Source organism: Neolamprologus multifasciatus, chromosome 18 (genome assembly GCF_963576455.1).
Source record: "Neolamprologus multifasciatus chromosome 18, fNeoMul1.2, whole genome shotgun sequence".
In the NCBI taxonomy this organism is placed as follows: domain Eukaryota; kingdom Metazoa; phylum Chordata; class Actinopteri; order Cichliformes; family Cichlidae; genus Neolamprologus; species Neolamprologus multifasciatus.
Window position 1 is genome coordinate 12,719,544 of NC_140456.1, and position 19,857 is coordinate 12,739,400.

Genomic DNA, 19,857 nt, shown 5'->3' on the forward strand with positions numbered 1-19,857 from the left:
ATAAATTTAATACAACAATAAACGAGGACTTGTGCTTAGAGCATTGTAGAAATACTGAGAATGCAAAAGAAACATGATGGGAAAAAGTTAAAGATTTAAGTCTAAGATCCACGATCTAATCTGAAAAAATTAGTGTGTGATCCTCTTTTTAATTCATGTATATTTAGTAGAATTTGTATAAAAAAGTATGTAAGCTAAGAAAAAAATGTATAATTGTGCTATAGTCTTTGAGATGATTGTGAGTCAGTTAAATCTGAAATATCGTGAAGAACAAATTCTAATTCTAATAATGTCATGATGTAATATAAAGATACTTGGGTCTGTGTTCCTCTCCAGATGCATCATAAAACTTTTTTTTTTATTTTCCAATAAGAAGCTTTGGTGAAGCCTGGAAAAAAGGCGCAAAAAAAAAAAGAAAAACAACTTTGCAAATGTCCCTTTGAAAAAACACGTGCAAGTAGCGCTTTGTTTTAATACCAACATGTGAACACTCCACTTTGTCATCTAAAGAAACGTTTTATGACCTGCCTGCAAGGTGTCATGCAGAAAAACTTTGATCTTTTACGTGTTTATTAAAGCGAGGGAAAGAAATTTCTCTTTTTGGCCTCAGTTTGCGTTTTGCGGTTAATCGTGCATAAAGATCAATGGGAGCAAATGGTTTCCTAGAAACTCTGAAATAATATGTTTAACGCATAATTTAGACCTAAATCCATCTACAGTTGAAATATGTAAATAATATTTCTTTGTGGAACAAGATGATGTTGATTACTCCTGAATATAAAATCAGAAAAATGAACTGAATTGATTTTATTTATTCGACTTAATGAGGAAGAAACCTGCAGAATCCGTTCCACTTGCCTCGCAGTGAGGAGTGAGAGCTCAAGAACAAATAACAGTCATAGTCATGTTGCAGACAATAACTCATTTGTGCAATAAAAATGATTTCGATTGGTCTGATTGGCCCAGAAAAATACTGTGGCGCTTTTTCCAAAACATAAACCGCAAATGTGGCGATCATCCAGCTGAACCAGCGCGTATGTAAATCTCACAGAGTGTTCCCGACGACACTTGCCTTTTTGTCAACCTAATGGTTTTTTCACCTAACACAATGCGCCAGCTATTCCAAATTAATTGATTCATTTAGGCGCAGTTAACCCCCCCACTGTGAGTGCATATCCTCAAGACATCACCTCCGAGGTATTCCACCTTCAAGTTTAGATTTTTTGCCTCTAATAAAATCATCCAGGCTGCTAGTTATTAAATATGCATTATACCACATATTCAAACATATACTGTATTTTCAGTGAGAATTTAAACTTTTCGTAGGCTGAGGGTAGTTTATTCGAGCCTTTATTGCCAGACGCAGGCTGAATGGAAAGTTCACACCTTTTAACGCCCCCATTAGTCTGCGTTTACATTCGCTCATTGCTGATTTACATTTGCATCTTTACTGCTGTTTACTGAGGGCCTGGCGGTACTGGAGAGGAAACGGGGGCATTTGATATAAAAGTCGGCCTTCACGGATCCCACTGTCACTCCACGCAGCTCGCAGATCGAAGACTTGGCTCACCGGGAATTTACTCAGGCCGCAAATATGCTGAAGTTTGTCATCAGCTTCGCCGCACTGCTGTGCACGGCGGCTGCCGTGTCGCTCCACTACCCGGAGAACTCGTTCACTCCCGCGACAGAGTCCGAGGAAGCCCGCTCAGCTGCTATAAAGAGACTTTTGGAGGTTTTCGGGATGGACGACCCCCCTGTGATTCATGGACACAAACAGCCCCCTCAGTACATGCTTGATTTGTACAACGCGGTAGCCGACGTGGACGGTGTGACCAAGGATCCGCATCTTCTGGAGGGGAATACCGTGCGCAGCTTCTTTGATAAATGTAAGATCTGATGTGTCCCCGCATGCGTGCCAGGATGGCTGCTTTGGAAGACACTCTGATTTGAGCCCTAATCCTCTCATTTCTTTTGCAGTGTACAGTGATCAGGTGGAGTTCAGCTTCAATTTGTCAATGGTCGCAAGAACAGAGAAGATTCTCGCTGCAGAGCTCCATCTTTATAAGCTGAGACCTCAGGCACCCTTGACGTTCAACAGACATCACTTCAGCCAGGTATGTAGACCAGCTCTAGACCAGTATTTAAACCCGAGTGGCTGAATGGCTGTTTCTAATTCTATCTACATTAATTTGGCTCTTTCAGGTCAGTGTTTATCAGCTGTTTGACTCCAGCAAAACCAATTTTACGCAGAAGAAGCTGCTTTCCTCTCGACTTATCCCAGTGCACTCCTCTGGTTGGGAAGTCTTCACAATCACACACGCAGTAAGTATCACCGCCTCTTTAAAGCCCACAAAGATCTGCTTTGAGCTACACTGGACAGTGTAGAGTGCTGAAATAAACTTATGACCTTCTTCCTGAAGGTGCGCTCCTGGATGGTTGATGAGAGCACCAACTTGGGACTTCAAGTGGTGGTTCGGACACTGGGAGGGAGCCAAATGGATAAAAAACTTGTCCGCTTTGCCTCAGGGCGCCATCACCATCACAGCAAACAGCCCATGCTGGTTCTCTTTACTGATGATGGCCGCTACTCTAATCCTCTTGAGAGCAAAGGTGAGATTTCTACTTTAATGTCAGTTACTCCCAGTGATATTAATATTAAGTGAAGTTAGTAGCCGTGTGGATAAAATTTACAATGATTAAAGGGAAACCAGCCTCCAGTCTCTATATTCATAAGCACAACAGCCTTAGTTTTAGTTTTAATGGAAGACTGAACTAAATGTCCACTGAGGTCAGTGCTGAATATATTTCCATCCACATGTGCAACCATTATTTAGCATGCTTATGAAGGAAACACTCACCTACAACTGGCCTGTGACTGGGAGTATGCTTACAATTCAACAACTTGATGAAAAATGAAGCTCCCAGTGTTTTGTGTGTCCCACTTAAGGGCTTTAGATGTTATATTTCTTTGCACTCTACATTCAAACTTCTACTTCTGCTTGTGTGTCACTGCTTCCTCTTCTATTTTTGGAATGTACTTCATAACAGTTCAAAAATTACATTTTTAAAACGGTGGATTTCTTTCTCCAGATTCAGATGATACAGCAGAAACTTCCAACCTGCCCCAGACTCCCATGTCCGGTCCACCTTCCCGTAGCGCTCGATCTCTGGGCCACGATGCAGACGGTGCAGCCACGCACTGCCAGCGGTTTCCCCTAAATGTAGACTTCGAGGAGATCGGCTGGTCGGGCTGGATCGTATCACCAAAGGGTTACAACGCTTACTATTGCAAAGGCTCCTGCCCCTTTCCTCTGGGTCAGACCATGAAACCAACCAACCACGCCACTGTCCAGTCCATCATCAATGCCTTGAAGCTGGTGAAAGGCATTGAGATGCCGTGCTGTGTGCCAGACAAGCTCTTTTCCATCAACTTGCTCTTCTTTGATGATGATGAGAATGTGGTTTTAAAACAGTATAATGACATGGTGGCTGGAAGCTGTGGGTGCCACTAACATTAACTAGTCACTGGTATCGGGCTGCGAAGATTAAAAACTGTAAACATTGTAAATAGAGCTTGGTGAGCTGACCCTGGAAACTTTGACTGCAACTATTATGTGCCCAGTCCTACATGTGACACTGTAGTATATGTGAATAATGATAAATTATAATATATGAAAGTAATTGAAATGATATTAAATAATCAAAGGAATGTTAAATAAATTTGTAAATCTGTATTTTTTATGTTTTGTGTTGGGATATATTTGAATAAATATTGTAAATGAAAGTCTTGTTTATTGGCCCTTGCATCAGTTTGTTGCATCATTTGTGAGGCTTTACAAAGCTTCACAATTCTTTTGAGACCCAACCACCAAAAAACAAAAAATCTAACAAACGAAATATGAAAAACAAAACAGGCTTTTAATCTTTTTGTAAAGTATAAAGTTAACTTGTAGACCTGCTATGATTACAATGCCCCCCATGTTTTCCATGTTTTCAAAAATCTGTATTAAAGCTCATCTTTTGCCTTTCAGACGTATTTCTGTGGGTCCTCCTTTTGAGAAAAGTAATCTCTAATGTTGTGCTACATCAGGCTCATCAGAATTCAGTATCTCTAAATAGTTCATGCTACGGTTGCATTATGATGTATACATGGATGCATGTAATACATTTTTTTATGTCACTATTACACCACTTGCAATATTACTGTATCACTGTATGTAATGACAGTGAAGGCATCTTATCTTATGTCATTCATCTGCACTGAGTATATTCAGGCTGTTTGAACCCCAACTTTATAAACAAGAGGCTTCCACTAGCCCACTGGACATCTTCCTTTTCACCTCTAGAGGGCACTGATGTCCAAAGGGGTTTCCCTTTGGGTCCAGTGAGCACAATCATGAGTGTTTATAGTGTAGTAGCAAAAGGCCATCCTCCTACAAACCATCATCTTAAGAAAAGACATTCCTAAAATAAGAGTATGTATTTAAGAGTAACTTGTAGTTTCAATTTCCTTGTGAATCTAAAAGATAAACATACATTTAACCATACTTCTCCACAACCTTGTAATAAAAGCCCTTATTGGGAAGGTTATAATGTTTATCACAGTCCCTGTTGTTTGGTTTGTTGTTTTGGAATCAATTATATATTTACAATGGTTCTAATAACTATACTGGTTATGGTTAAGATTAAGTTTTTAAGGGTGAAAGTAAATCTTAGTTAAACAGCAAACATAGAACACAATGCAGTGGTAATATAATATGACTAAACAAATTAATAGTTTATTAAATGTGATGTAACAGCACAATGTTGTATGTTGTTATATGATGATTTTAAAAAGTATTCACACATTTACAGTTAAACCATTTTCCTCTGCAAAACAATAATTCTCATGAGTCGCAGTGTCCTTGACTTTTGTTTGGTAATGTCAGTAAATTAACAGTTGATTTGAATAAATTCCTCTTGCCACCCAGTTATTCTTCACTAGCTTAGATGTTCCTCTCATTGCTTTGAGCCCTCGGATTTATCTTGTTAACTCTCTCTCCATAGAATACAGCAAGAATCAATCCAGGAATATAAATCCTTAGAGCGAGAAACAAAGGCAAACAGAAAGGATCGACAATTATATGGTGCTTTTTTTAAGGCTTACTGACCACTCAAAACAGTTTCCACTAAAAGCCACAGTAAGTTTTTTCACACCACACGTTATTCTGCTTTAGCTACCTTGCATCCACACCCAGTGCTAATTTAGTATCACCAGTTAAGCTAACGTGCATGCCTTTGGACAGATAGACAAAACTACCAGAGCCTTCTGCTGCTGGAGAAAAAGATGCTCAGGAAATAGGAGCATTGCTGGACTATAAATAGAGAGTCCTTTAAAGATGCCCCATCTGTACAGTAAGGTATGTGTTCAGCTGTAAGATGGCACAGCTCTCTGTGACCTCGTATAAAACGCAACACAAGCTAAAGTCAAAGTGTTAGGAAGCTTTCTAAGAAATACACTGATGTAATGTCTTTGTTCATTTAATGTCTTATAACAGCTCATAGGTGTTTTATGCAGTGCGTCATAAGCATTGGTGTCTGACCTAAATTATGATGTGGTGAATCATGTGGTATGGAAGGCAAAAAACACAATATTTTCTATAACGAAATCATCATTGAAATTGTTCTTTGGGGTCTTTAACAGGACAAAAGAATCTCAGGTTGTTGCAGATAGATGTGGATTTTTCCAAATAAAATATATGACCCAAAAGGTTTAGCCTTTATTGAGCCTTTATTTTTATGACTGTAATCACTGGTTGTTCTGGTAAGTTTCATCCTTATTACTCATCCTACCTGGAATAGAGTGAGGTAAAGTTGATGCTGTACACCTGCTATTATAAATCATAATTGCAGGATCAAAGGGAAGTTTTATGTCTGTGCCTCAAGGTGTTTCTGCACTCACTTTGTGTGCACACAAGTCAACACAAGTTCAGTTTTAAGTGAGCTCTGGAACACCTAAAACCTAAAACACTTCAAAACTTGCTTATATATCTATATCTATAGATAGATAGATAGATAGATAGATAGATAGATAGATAGATAGATAGATAGATAGATAGATAGATAGATAGATATACACACACAACAATTAAGTTCTCAACTGAAACAAAACTTGTCTCACATCAAAAACTCTATTTGCCCACTACAAAACCCTGTCTCTAAAGAGTGTAACCTGAGCGGCGAACAAGGCGTTGGCCATAGTGTGCCACCAAAGGGGGTTGATACCACTTGGCATGATGCTGGACGACAGCCCTTATTCACTGTCAAAGGGGTTTCTATTCACAACGGAGAAAACGATGAAATGCCTCCATTATAGTGGGGACCAAAGGGCCCCGGTGCAGCCAGACACCTGATCTCCTCTTTGGCTCTGGCTTCTCTTTGTCAGAGTATTTCATAACTAGCATACCCACTTTAAAAAAAGGACTTGATGCTGGAGCAGCGATGGACCTGAGACTCTGTGCTTCTGCACTCAGACATGGGAAATAAACAAACCATCTTTACAGCACAGCAGCTAGATGCCTATCAGGTTGGTATCACTCATGTTTCTTTATCAATTAATTGATAAGGCTCACTCAGAATGAATGGAGCTACCATTATCAGTATTAGCTTAACATCTACGAACAAGATTAATCAGACCTCTTCATACTTTTTATTAGCAAAAAAGAAAGGGATCCAGTCCCATGTGGTGCAGCACTTCCTGACATTCAGAGTCAGTGTTTTCCTGACATTGTGTGATGACTGGATTTGCTTTTGACTTGCATCATTTTGATGAAAAGAAAACTCTCAGAAGTAATTTGAGGTGCAAAGTTAGAGATGTCATATGGTAAATAAATGGCAAATGGCAAGTAAGGTATTTATAAAGAAATTCATTTGATTTTTCATGCTCCTTTAATGGAGAAATGTTGGAGAAACATTAATATTTACACAAAAATAACTGCCATTTAAAAAAAAGTATTGAATTTCCCTGCTTTGATCCATCACAACATCGCCACAACATGCTGATACATGATAATAATAATCGTAATAGACAGACAGAGATCATTTTGCCTGTTTTGTAAGCAATTCATAATTTGCTTCCAAAAACTGTATGTTTACTTCTCTACTTTACCAGCTCAACTGTTATGATTACAAAATGCATACAATTGTGTAAAATAAGTGTTTTTTATTGATGTATTGCTATTACTGAGTAAAGATTATACACATCACTATATCCAAACAGCTCACATTGAATTTAAATTGTATTTACAGGACTGTACATATTTCACAAGAAAGGAAATTCTGAGGTGAGCCTACATTACTTCAGTTATTTTGTTTATACTTCCTGCTTTATGACATCCCTCCAGTGCAGAAAAGATCAAACCTAGAGAACTAAACATGGACTCAGGATAAGTTGTGTTAGATCTCATTAATCTCCTGAGTCATTGCTTATGTAGCATGCTTGACAGAGCTGAATTTTGTTCTATTCTGCACAATACCATACTGTAACTCTAAACTAGACTATCAGGACACCTGTCTTGATGTGGGGCAGACTGCCACTGAGATCACAGGCTATTTTTACTGTGCTGGAAAGTGTATAAGTTGAATGTTTTCAAAATAGTGTTCGTAGCTGAAAAGCAAGTTCTTAACTTAACTTTTCCTTTCTAACTTTTCCTTGTCCCTTTAAAGTCCAACTCTACATATTATAGGACATATCTTGTAATTCAATATTGATAGTAAATTTTTTAAACCTTTCCTAGACTCTTCTACCGCTATCGGGATTTGGCACCGCAGCTCGTTCCTCTTGACTACACCAACCACCCAGATGTGAAGTTACCATATGAGCTGATTGGCAGCATGCCAGAGCTGAAGGTAGTCCCACTGCACTGGTCCGCACACGCCCTGCAGACCCGCGCTCTCTCCCTGTGTTCCCAATCCATAATTAATGACCAATTAATCGACAGAAGTCTTTGAGCGGTTATATGTTACCCGACTCCTTTAAACTTGAAGGATGTTGGTGGGTCCCAGAGGACACACTTGGTGGAAATAGGTCAATTATATGCCTCTTTACTCAGTGACAGCAAGGTAAACAGGTGTGTTAACAAGCTGGTCACTGACATGCCCCAAGAAAGGGAGAGTGAGCTGGTCACGATCAGGGTCACGCCCGAGGTTGCCACTTTTTCCAAGCTGTTGTGATTTCTAAAGATAATTTTATGACTTTATTGGATTTCAAATAGAAAAACAAAACTTAAGTAAAATCACAAACAGCACAGTTTCGTTAGAACAGGACTAAACTCCATCACATCGAACAGGCAGAAGTTAGTTGTGCTGAACATTTGTGTGTTCATGCTTTGACTGTCTGTTTAGGACAACCCATTTCGACAGAGGATCGCTGAGGTTTTCTCTGAGGATGGCGAGGGAAACATGACACTGGACGACTTCTTGGACATGTTTTCTGTCCTCAGTGAGATGGCTCCACGGGACCTCAAGGCCTACTATGCTTTCAAAATTTATGGTAAAATCTTCATAAATCAAGGATGCTTGTCATTGTTTTTGTTTTTGTTTTTCTTTAAAACCAATGTTAATTCCAACCAATTTTTACGTTTTTGCAGTTTCACAAATCATACTGTGCATACTTTACTACACACGGTACATAACAAAGTATGTGAATAACCCTTCCTACTGCCACTGCAAGCTGAAAAAATACATTTAAATGTTAACATTTTACATCGAATAAGGAGATATTTCAAGTTAAATGCAATGTTTACATCTGTTTGCAAAAGGCAATCATGGAAACAAAATTGCTATACGTTAAACTGCAGAAAACAGCATTGACTTAAGCTCATTATTAGTTAGAATAAGGGCAAATTTAATGTTAGAGCCATGCAGATATACCGCTGAGTTGCGAAAGAGGATGTTTGGTTTCCAACATCCCAGACAGCAGAGTGGGCATTAAACACATCTTGAAACTTGCAGTATTTAAAGAAGCGGTTTGTCAGTAAAACTGAACTGATTATTGTGCAAAACATGTACGATGAAATCATCAACAGTAATATATATTCATCCTGAAGGGTTATGGATCGGTAAACACAGCAGATGGGGAATGGAAAGTTTAGGATCATATGCCAGCTCGTCAAAGCCTCGGTTAAAAAAAAAAAGACAGCTGACAACTTGTGAAACTACACACAATAACTTTTCATTCCTTATTCAGACTAACAAGGGTGACATAGTTACACTATAATGAAAAGGATAATAAGAAAACACAGCCTGCTTTTCTTCATTAAATTAATCATACACTAAATATTTCAGCCACATTAACAAAATATAAGGTGAAAAAAAAAGTTGTCAGCTTTAGTTCCACATTTGTCCAAAACAATATATTAAAAACTGTCTTTTGTCCAACCAGATTAGTCTAAAACATGTTCAATTTACAGCCAACAAAGACACAAAAAGGCTTAAGTTGAATAATTCATTAACTGATGCATTATTTGACCTGTTGATATTTTTTTATTTATTTATTTTTTCTGTAAGATTTCAACAACGATGACTTCATCTGCAAGTCAGACCTGGAGAAGACGCTGAACAAGCTGACTCGTAACGAGCTGACAGAAGACGAGGTGAGGATGGTGTGCGAGAAGGTGATCGATGAGGCCGACCTGGACAATGACGGCCGTCTGTCACTCGAAGATTTTCAGCACATGATCGTTAGAGCTCCGGACTTCCTCAGGTAAACCAGCAGTAAACATTTACAATAACATGTAAACCCATCAACAAGGACTAGATGTGTTATTTGGTTATAACTATTGACTCTAATATAGAATATTGTCCTTTTGCTGACTTTCGTAATGAGAAGTATTTTCTGTTCACAGCACTTTTCATATAAGGATATAAGCAAATGAAGCAATTCTCTACATTTGCTACCTGGAATAGCCCCAAAGGATGGACTGGAAATACTTCAGAATGAAATCCTGTCATCTTCACATCTTTATCATTTTTTTTATGTAAAAATAAATAAAATAACCAAAATCATTGTTCTGGCATTCTTTAAGGAGTCCACGTCCAGTTTTTCTCTTACAGAAACACCAACAGTCATGCTGTGACTGCAGATCTTTCATCAGGTGGAGGCATCGGCCAATCCCTCAAGACAAGGCTCATTAGCTATGATTATCAACAGTGGATTTGTGTCTTGTATCAAAAGGGGTTCAATTACACTGGTCAATAAACAATAAACACGCCAGAATATTCCAGTGAGCCAATAATAGGAGAGCCATTTGTCATGAAAGCAGTCAGTGGGTAAACTGATAGTTTCCTGTGACATCCAGCCAATAAAGCCACTGAATTGAAACGCACAAGGTTAGTTTTATAACCTTATTTTATTAAATCAAAAGTTCACATATCTACAAAATTGTAGATACATTTTATATGGGTTTAGAAAGTACAGTACAATTTAAGCAGACCTACTTTTTAGTGATATTTACAATGTTTTGTTGATTTTTCGTATTATTGTCCTTGTGTACTTCACACTAATGGAATAAAATATGGCTGTAAAAAGGGAAACATTTCAAGAAAACAAAAGATATGACTTAAAAACAAAATCAAAGAGGAAGTATCATATTTCAGAAAAAAATTATACAGCTCGAGTCCCATAAAAGTTTGCTCCCTATGTTTCTGTTTATGACTTAAAGCACGAACAAAACGGTGCCATCTTCACAGTTCGACACCAGCTCTCTTCCCGCTCAACAGTACCCCGCTGTGCTAAATTTCACCTGCACTGATGCACCAATGCAGCTTTAAATAAACAGAGCGTGTCCTCTCTTTTTGGCTCAGTGAATGACACAAAACAAAAATAACAAAAAGCCCATACATTCAACCGTACAGCTCTGTAGGTATGTCTGAAAAAAAGTACATTACACACACGCACAGGTCCGAGATTCACAATGCATAGCTCACCTATGACAGAATAGATTACTAGTGGTTAAGACAAATGGCCATGGTATTCATGAGGTCCCAAATTATTTGATATTACAAAAGGTGCATGAAACATATTGTCCCTCAATACTGTGCATGTAGGAACTTGATTTTAAGACTGACATAAACATAGAAACAATGGAAACAGACTGAGAATCCACATCTAAGCTCAACACAGGTGAAGTGTACATAATTGCATCACACTCCCCAGATTAGCTGTCTCTAATAAAATACTGATTCATATTTGAAGTTTGGCAGTTACCTAAGATGCACCGTGTGCTTCTGGTGCCACCTAGCTGTCAGATCTAATGTCCACAATGGGGAAAAACAAACCTGTAAAAGAATGCAGAATACCCCAAACAGGGCCATCTTTAGCTTAATTCAAGCCATTTCTATGTAAACTCATAAAATATTACTTTTAAACTATGGGTTGGCAAGCACAGTAGTATAAAAAAGAGAGGCTGAAAGACTTTTATCTTTTACACGCAGATATATGCTGAAATAACTTACAGTCTGAGTAAGGAAACGTTTTTAAGAGAACTAATAACAGGGCAGTGGACTGCTAGCTGTGAACTACCAGAGGAGATCAAGTCCTTTGGGTGTTGTAAAATGTTGGTAATATATGTCCTTTATATTACCAAGACTCAAAAGGAGCAAAAGAAATTTATAGCTGTACTGTATTGCAAAACTATCACTTGGCACAGACTACACACAAACCACAATTTACTGGTAAAGTGCAAGGAGAGCTGCATGACAGCAGGGAAGGGGCAGAAGGGGCTTACAGTGTGAAACTTCAAGTGATTTTAACTGCTCATCAAACAACCAGAGACGTCATTCAGCTTAACTGTGACTAAGAGCTGACAGAAAAAATTCAGACATCAATCTGAAAGCTTAAAACACTGAGACACAAAGTGTCTCACAAATGAGATTGCTGCTTTTCTGCCTCATGTGACAATAAACTGATTATTTTAGGACATCTTTAGTGGCTTCAAACAGGCTGTGATTTCAAACTATAAATTAAGGACTCATTGTCACAGTAATCCTATTATTACAAATTTAAGACTGGTCATTTGCTACATCAAGAAATGTTCCTAAACAGAGTATTTGCATTTTCATCATTAGAATGACAAAAACCTAAACTGTAGTTTAAGATAATATATTCCTCTTCATCACTCACTGAAAGGAGGAGAATGCACCAATGGTGGCGTAATCATTTTCAGTCACAAAAAAATGATTGTCAAGGACAACAAGAGCAGTGCTCTCAGCTCATTCTGTCTGATCCTTGACTGACAGTGAAAAGGAAACCTGTACAGCTCTGTTTCACAGCATTTCAAGCTCATCGGCCTCTGGTTGAAATTTGTCACATAAAAAAAAGGAAAGAGTGCTATTAAAAATAGATCTAAATATATCACATTTGTAATCCAGTCCACAAACTATTAATGACTTCTCATCCCTGGTTCTGCTACCGGTTGTGTGAATGAGTGAGTGAGGATAATGAAGAGACTAACATCTTCCTTTGTGTTAAATGGAACATCTGGATAATGCTCCTGGCTGAGTCCTCCAACCAGCAGAGCGCCGTGACTCATGAAGTCAACATTTATCCTTAAAATGGAAAAGATGAAACTCTGGAAGCTTTCAGAAGAGGAAGCAAGGAGGGGAAGTCCTCCATTTACTGACAATATAATGGCTTATGTGGGCTTTTAGGACTGACCATAGCTGGAGAGAAAGGGGGAGGAAGTGCTAAGAGCAAGAACAGTCTATTTATGTCCAGTCAGTATGAAAGGCCTCAGTCCTCAGAGTAGGCTACAGCGGAAGAAGCTGGTCTTTTTCTGAGGCTCTGAGATCTTTACGCCCTGACTGCTTCCTTGCGGTGTGTTGCCCTCCTGCAGCAAAAACAACAAAGAAAAACAAAAGACAAGTCAAAACACTGTCATCTGCTGCACAGTTTTCCACAAGCTGGAAAAACGCAAAAACATTCCATAAAAAGAGCCACAAGAGCTGCTGATCATTTTCCTCACAGTTTTATCCTTACCAATTTTGTGTCCATTTTTGATTTGATGTCTCTTGCGAGCGTCAAAAACGCCTGTGAAACAGAAAAGCATGCTTTCAAAATTCTAATCTTCATCTACTGTAAATTCAACTCAAGAATTTAAGGCAGCTGGACCTAATAGTCACAGGGCTCGCAAAATCGCTAGCCGACGTCCCGGGGCTAGCGATTTTTCCAGTCGGGCTACCAAAATCTATCTCTGCCCTGCCCGTCGGGCTATCATAGGAAGGAAAAATATAAATCAATGCTTTTGCATTCTTTCAGAAATGTAGCTGGGTAATTATGTCATTGGCATCGGTGAGCCACTGTCAATATTTGACATATTGAAATCGCGTTTGAATTTGCGCTTGTTTTTTGCTTTCACTTTGCAATTGCGCGAACTGTGTATAGAGAGCGACAGCACTGATTGGTGAGTGATAATAATTTGCGCACCAATTCCTCTGACATCGTCTTATCAATCGTTAGCTTACTATGCAAACATGACAAGTGAAATCTCCCGCAGCAAGCTTAAACATGTGAGAGGTTGATCGCGCAGAGAATCGCTGAGCGATATGTGAGTGCGTGTGCAAAAGCAGCAGGATATATATTTTAGTTCTGCAGCGCCAAATAAGACAGGTCAGGGTGAAGAAGTGACAAAACGGAAAAGTTATGACAAATCAAACTATAAGGCAAAAAGAAAGTGCAGCTTTATGGTTTCATGGACAAAAGAATTTCTGTGGCTGCAATATGACGAGCTAAATAACCAGGGCTGCACATAAGTGGTTCGCAGGTGCGCATTCGCTGTCAAAATAAAAAACGCGCACAAGATAAGAAGTTGCAACGCGTGTTTGCGTACATAAGATTTTCTGGAGGAGGACAGACATTTGTTTAGAACTCTTAAAGATGTCGAAGAAGCAAGCTCCTTTAAGCAATTACTTTGGTGTTCCTCCACCTCCAAAGAAATGTCAGATGGAGTCCGAACCGCAAAAGAAGCGCGTATTCTCGGAAAAGTGGTTGCAGGAGGTGAGCTGGCTTCAAACAAATGATGAACGCACAGAGATGTGGTGCAGAATGTGCCGTGAAAATCCCACTCTAGCGGACAAAAACAGTCCCTTTTATATGGACGCAAACGCGCATTGCAACTTCTTATCTGGTGCGCGTCTTTTATTTTGACAGCGAATGCGCACATGCAGACCACTTATGTGCACCCGTGTAAATAACATAATGTTCTGCCGGGTGCGTTGTTGGTTTTCCAAGATTTACAGGGACCAGTCATTTTAAGAAAGGCCCCCATTAGAACCCATGAGAAATGCAAGAAATGCATTATTGCTCAGTCTGCAATATCTTTCCCAGAACAAACACCAATTGCAAATAACAAACTAAAAATAAACCTGAAAAATCTGTTTAGAACAGCGTACTATGTTGCAAAGAGTGAACTACAACTGGCCAAATTTAGAAGTCTTTGCAAACTTCAAAAAGCAAATGGCCTAGATCTTGGTTCCACTTGCCTCTTACCCGTGACTTCAGTGGAAATTTCAAATTCAGGATCTGACACAGACTGATTCATGTCCTACACAGTTCTTACAAGTTCATAGAAATTTCTGTACAATTAGAACAAAGTATTTGAGTTGATGATTGTAATTTTTATACAATGTTGCAAATAATAGAGAGAAACCCCCAAAAAAATCAAACGACCTCTTTTGAGCAAGCACTTGGTAACAGTGGGAAGGAAAACTCCCTTCTAACAGGAAGAAACCTCCAGCAGAAACAGGTCAGCGAGGGGCAGCCATTTGGCGCAACTGGCTTTGGGACGAAAAGTCCAGTTATCACCAACAAGCTTCTTAATTTTGTGCATATGGGAGCTTCGCTTTCTAACCACGAAAGATGACATCAATATTAGACACAAGCAGGTGACATGTTTTGGGGTTTTTCTGGAGGCAAATACTGTTGTGATTTAGCGCCATATAAATAAAACTGAACTGAATGTTTACATGACGGATCAAATTAACTGTGCCATGTGTTCTAGCTGACAAAGTGCTTACATTTTCCACGTTGATGTTGGACTTTGCGCTGGTCTCCATGAACTTTATTCCATACTCTAGTGCAAGCTGAAATGAATAAACAAATAAATAAAACTTTAAAAAAATCTGCTGACACTTTTATTCAAAGCATATTACTTTAACATTGCAATAATGACTAAGATTCCCCCTCGACTGATGATCTAGGTGGAAATGACACAGAGCATCACCAGCTACTTGTTGGTTTCCATTAATGAAGTAAATTTATATAAAATGTACTTACAGTAACCCCTGCATGTAACCAACACTAACTCAGATGCGTGTGTATTAAGGATGGGCATTTCAATCAAGCACGCTATTTAACATTCACTAGGAACAAGTTGGCTATTTTCCAAAAGTTGGAAACTGCTTTTAAATGACTATAAACAGCTGTGTCAGACTTTTCACCATGCTAGCTTTACCTCATTTCCATTTGTTATATAAATTTGTTCCATAAAAGACGCTTTGATGGCTGTAATAATGATTGTCTTTGCATATTACAGCGACATATAACCTCAGTCTGGCACATGGTACTTAGTAGTGCACCCTGTCGTTTAAAACCTAGCAGATGTTTTACTGCCACCTACAGGTAGTAAAAGTGCATTAAATCCAACCAGGCAATAATAAAAACAAGGAAGAAACACTTTTGTAAAATCATGGATATCCCTGATGTGAATGCACACAGACGCAAGAAAACAGAATGATAACATGTCTTTCTGTTGGACTGATTTTAAACTAGATCTTAATGTAACTTTACAGTGGCAGAAACACTAGTTTCTCTTCTCTCCTCTCAGTTTCACTGAGTGTTTGTGCTGGTGAACCTGAAACTGCAAGAACAGCCAACCATTCCTCCCCACAGGGCGATCTCACAGTGTGACTACATGAAAATAACTCTTTGGAGAAGATTATGTGAGACCATGCATCTGTCAAGCTTCTCACCTTTTCCCCCATCTCTTTGGACACCTGCCGTTTGTCATTGATGTCACATTTGTTGCCAAGGACCATCTTCTCAACGTCCGCTGACGCATGCTGGATTAGAAGAGTTTGAATTTTAAAACGGTACATGATTCAGACTTTTGATGGGTAGAACATAAGTGGGTGAGTTTATATTTGGACCAGAATGTACCTCTTCTATATTCCTTATCCAGTTCTTGATATTTTCAAAGGATTTTTCGTTTGTGATGTCGTAGACGAGCATGATGCCCTGTAAAGAGCAGTACAATCATAAATAAATGCAGGTGAAGCTGCACCTTCAACAGGAAAGAGGATGTAAATCACATCTGTCTGTCAGCATGTGAAGATACCCACCATTGCACCTCTGTAGTAGGCTGTTGTGATTGTTCGGAAGCGTTCCTGACCAGCTGTATCCCTAAAGAAAAAACATCATTAGAAAGCTTAAGGACAAAATATCAAATTGAATGTTTGTGGAAATTATTAGAAAAGTTAACACAAATTTCTAACTAATATCAAGCATGACAGCTAATACACTAAATGTATATTAAAACTGATGAAACAGTTATCTTAAACTTGCTAGTTGAACAGGCTGATATAGAGCTGGCAGTGTATAAACACATCCAACATACATGTAACGGGCTTTTTAAATACCTCTTCGTTGGTACAGGAGTAAAACACCAGCATACAGTATATTACTACTGTGTAGTGCTTGTGGGTAACCGTATTAAGTCTGCAACAGTGCATTAATGTAACAAATAATACATTCAAGGAAAACATCTCGGCACACAAAACTTTCTTCAACATAAACAAGCTATAATACTAATATTTGCAACCTTACAATAATTGTAAAATTTAAATTATGCTAGCTAGGATTACAATTGGGTACTCCTAGCTAGCCAGGTAACATTAATGGTAGAAGCCAAATATGGCACTACATTGAAGCAAAAAGCCTAACAGGTGGTCTGCTAATAACTGACTTTAGCCCTGTTTATTAAAGTCTGGAAGTTATGTGGCTTTATTTTTTGTGTAAATGACATTAAAATGTATTTCTTTTATTCTACATACACTCCTATCTGAAGTCTCTGTAGACTATAATGTTCACAGACAACACCGTGATCTGTAGTGAGAGTTGGGAGGAAGCCAAAGAGAACTTGGAAAGGTGGAGGTATGCAGTGAAGAGAAAAGGACTGCAAGTCACTGAAGCAAGATAGAATACATGTGTGAATGAGAGGAAGACATAACATAACAGTGAAGAGCAGAGGTAGTAAAGCTGGATAAGTTGAAACCCCTGGGGTGAACCATCCAAAACACTGGACAGTTTATGAGAGAGATGAAGACGAGCGTTTAGGCAAGGTGGAGTGGGTTGAGATGAGTGTTGGGGTGATTTGTAACAGAAGCATAGTGGCATTAGTGAAAGGGAAAGTTTATACAAGAACAATGGTTCGAGGGTGATGTCACTAGCAAAAACACAGGAGGCAAAGCTGGAGGCGGCAGAGCTGAAAGTGATCTTGAGGAACAGGTTTATAAATGACTACATCAGAGAGACAGCTCAGATTTGAGCGGTTTAGAGACAAAGTTATGCTGCACTTCATTTGCATCAAGAGAGATGTAAATCCTGAGCCGAGCACACTCCAGTAGTCAAGTTGGAGCAACAACAGGATTTGTTTAGCTACTTATCAAAGTAGAGCTGCTGCTGTAGCAGGTTCATGGATACAACCTGGTCAGTGTTCTAATTTAGCGAGTCACAAATACACAACAGTGGCGGTGCAGACTATGAGTATTACAATTTTACTACTGTTCATGGTTGCCATCTTGAATTGTTAAGCCTGGTTTTTCTGAGGCTCCTCCAACTTTCCGAGCTCAAAATCTGACTTGAGGGAACAGTTCAGATGTAAATTCCATCTGCCAACTTTAACTAGAACACACTATTACAAAGACAAAAAGGAAACAGTTTGGCCATGTGCACTGAAGGAATAGTTGAAATTGGGTAAAGAATGTTAAATATAGAGCTGTTAGTCAGGAGGAAAAGAGGAAGACCTCAGAGAAGATTAATGGATCTAGTGAAGGTCATAAAAGGGGTTTGGTGTAGCAGAAAATGAGGATGCTAGAGATAGGGTGAGGTGGAGGCATATTATCCATTGCAAACCATGCAATGTAATGTCCACTCATGGAAAAAGTGGTAGTGGTTAAAACACATTAATTTTAAAAATGATTATATCTGTGATTCTTACCACTGATAATGTATAAGAAGCACATAAGCAGTGAACTCAAGTATTAAACTAGAGCTTGTAAAGTGTATATACATAGTGTAAAATACTGAAAATAATTATTTGGGAAAAAAAAGCCATCAACCAACACTAAATGTGTATTAAAACTAAATTTAAAAAATGACAAATACAAAACATTCTCGGCAAAATTATGTCACATGTCCAGCATTAAACTTACCATATTTGTAACTTTATCTTCTTGCCGTCAAGCTCTATTGTCCTAATCTTGAAATCAATGCCTGCGATTAAAATAAAAACCCAACATGAATGTCAAATCATAACGATAGCTTAGTAGCTCGGCTCTAGCTGTCACATTGGCTAAGTCTACCTTTTCAGCAAGAAAAATAACACCTACGGGCTGCCAATAAGCTACAGGAATATGATAATAAACAATCATTACACCGTCAAATATCCGGGTTTTGTAGGTCTTCCAAGAATGTAGACGGAGCCAAACGGCTAATGTGCTACTCGGCTAACCGTCTTGGTTAGCAACCCGGCATCAGGTTATTATACAACAAAACATTTCTGCTTAAACATGCGCCACACGCACAAACAAAGGTTATCAGTGCTTCACTTCACTACACTGAATTAACTAGTCAATCGTACTGCTGCTACTTTAGCAAATACACATTCTGCCTATATGAATGTAAAAGAGAAACTAGTTCCTTCTGCTGAAATCCAGCAAGTAGACGGCCTCACCGAGGAAGCCCATTGACGTATTGTAAACAGAGAATGACTTGGTTTTTGTTTCCCCCCAAATACTCACCTATAGTTGAGATAAACGTTGAATTGAAGGCGTCTTCCGAAAACCTGAACAGGACGCAGGTCTTCCCGACACCAGAGTCTCCGATTAACAGTAATTTAAACAAATAGTCGTATGTTTTCGCCATACTTGATATTATTGCGGAAATCCCGCCCGGCAAAGAAGCAATGTAAATGAGCTGGAATGACGCCCCCTGCTGGCCCGGAATTCAACAGCGTTTCAGACTGACTGAGGCTTTTAGGTTGTTGGCTTACTTAAGGTAGACCAGGTTATAATTGTGACTTATTCAACTTGTGCTACTTTATGCTTTTTTTAAAAAAAAAAAAAATCTACTGCACTTGTTACTCTACTGTATAACTATAGCCTTAATTCAATATAAAGTTTTGTTCTTGCCATTTTATTATGTGCACCTTGCTAGGACCAGTTTGGGTCTCTTTTTTGCTTTTTGAATTGCTTTCATTCTTCACGGCATAGATTTAGCAATGTGCTCCAAACATTCCCCAGAGATTTTGGTTCAAATTCACAAAGTTGCTGCAGATTTGTCAGCTACAGATTCATGACGTGAATCTCCATCTTTGGGTTCCACTACAACCCAAATTGCTCTACCCAGATTGAGAGCTGAGGACTGTGGAGGCCATTTGAATACAGTGAACTTATTATCATATCCAAAAAAACAGTATGAGATGATCTGAGCTTTGTGACATGATGTATTATCCAGCTGGGTACACAAATTAAGGGATTGACACGGCATTAATGGATGGACACAGACAGCAACACCAGCAACCTAGACAGGCAGGGTTGGCATTC

The 19,857-nt window shown here is 38.8% G+C and overlaps 3 protein-coding genes across 3 annotated transcripts; 2 read left to right on the forward strand and 1 right to left on the reverse strand.

Annotated features, from left to right (window-relative positions):
- The first annotated feature begins 117 nt into the window (after nucleotides 1–117).
- On the forward strand, nucleotides 118–4,178 carry admp (anti-dorsalizing morphogenic protein). The gene is made up of 5 exons (XM_085142143.1): nucleotides 118–1,886; nucleotides 1,978–2,114; nucleotides 2,203–2,322; nucleotides 2,421–2,610; nucleotides 3,091–4,178. The coding sequence occupies exons 1-5, from the start codon at nucleotides 1,595–1,597 to the stop codon at nucleotides 3,510–3,512; spliced, it is 1,161 nt and encodes a 386-aa protein (XP_084998269.1). The 5' UTR covers nucleotides 118–1,594; the 3' UTR covers nucleotides 3,513–4,178.
- A 1,853-nt stretch (nucleotides 4,179–6,031) lies between these two features.
- On the forward strand, nucleotides 6,032–10,000 carry cib3 (calcium and integrin binding family member 3). Its single transcript, XM_085142145.1, has 6 exons — nucleotides 6,032–6,565; nucleotides 7,288–7,322; nucleotides 7,776–7,887; nucleotides 8,383–8,530; nucleotides 9,547–9,742; nucleotides 9,885–10,000. The coding sequence occupies exons 1-6, from the start codon at nucleotides 6,515–6,517 to the stop codon at nucleotides 9,904–9,906; spliced, it is 564 nt and encodes a 187-aa protein (XP_084998271.1). The 5' UTR covers nucleotides 6,032–6,514; the 3' UTR covers nucleotides 9,907–10,000.
- A 417-nt stretch (nucleotides 10,001–10,417) lies between these two features.
- On the reverse strand, nucleotides 10,418–19,234 carry LOC146497457 (ras-related protein Rab-8A-like). Its single transcript, XM_085142142.1, has 8 exons — nucleotides 19,054–19,234; nucleotides 18,466–18,526; nucleotides 16,375–16,435; nucleotides 16,193–16,270; nucleotides 16,006–16,095; nucleotides 15,052–15,117; nucleotides 13,016–13,066; nucleotides 10,418–12,866 (listed from the first exon to the last, which is right to left on the reverse strand). Exons 1-8 carry the CDS (start codon nucleotides 19,175–19,177, stop codon nucleotides 12,777–12,779), a joined length of 621 nt encoding a protein of 206 aa, XP_084998268.1. The 5' UTR covers nucleotides 19,178–19,234; the 3' UTR covers nucleotides 10,418–12,776.
- Between the last annotated feature and the right edge of the window lie 623 nt (nucleotides 19,235–19,857).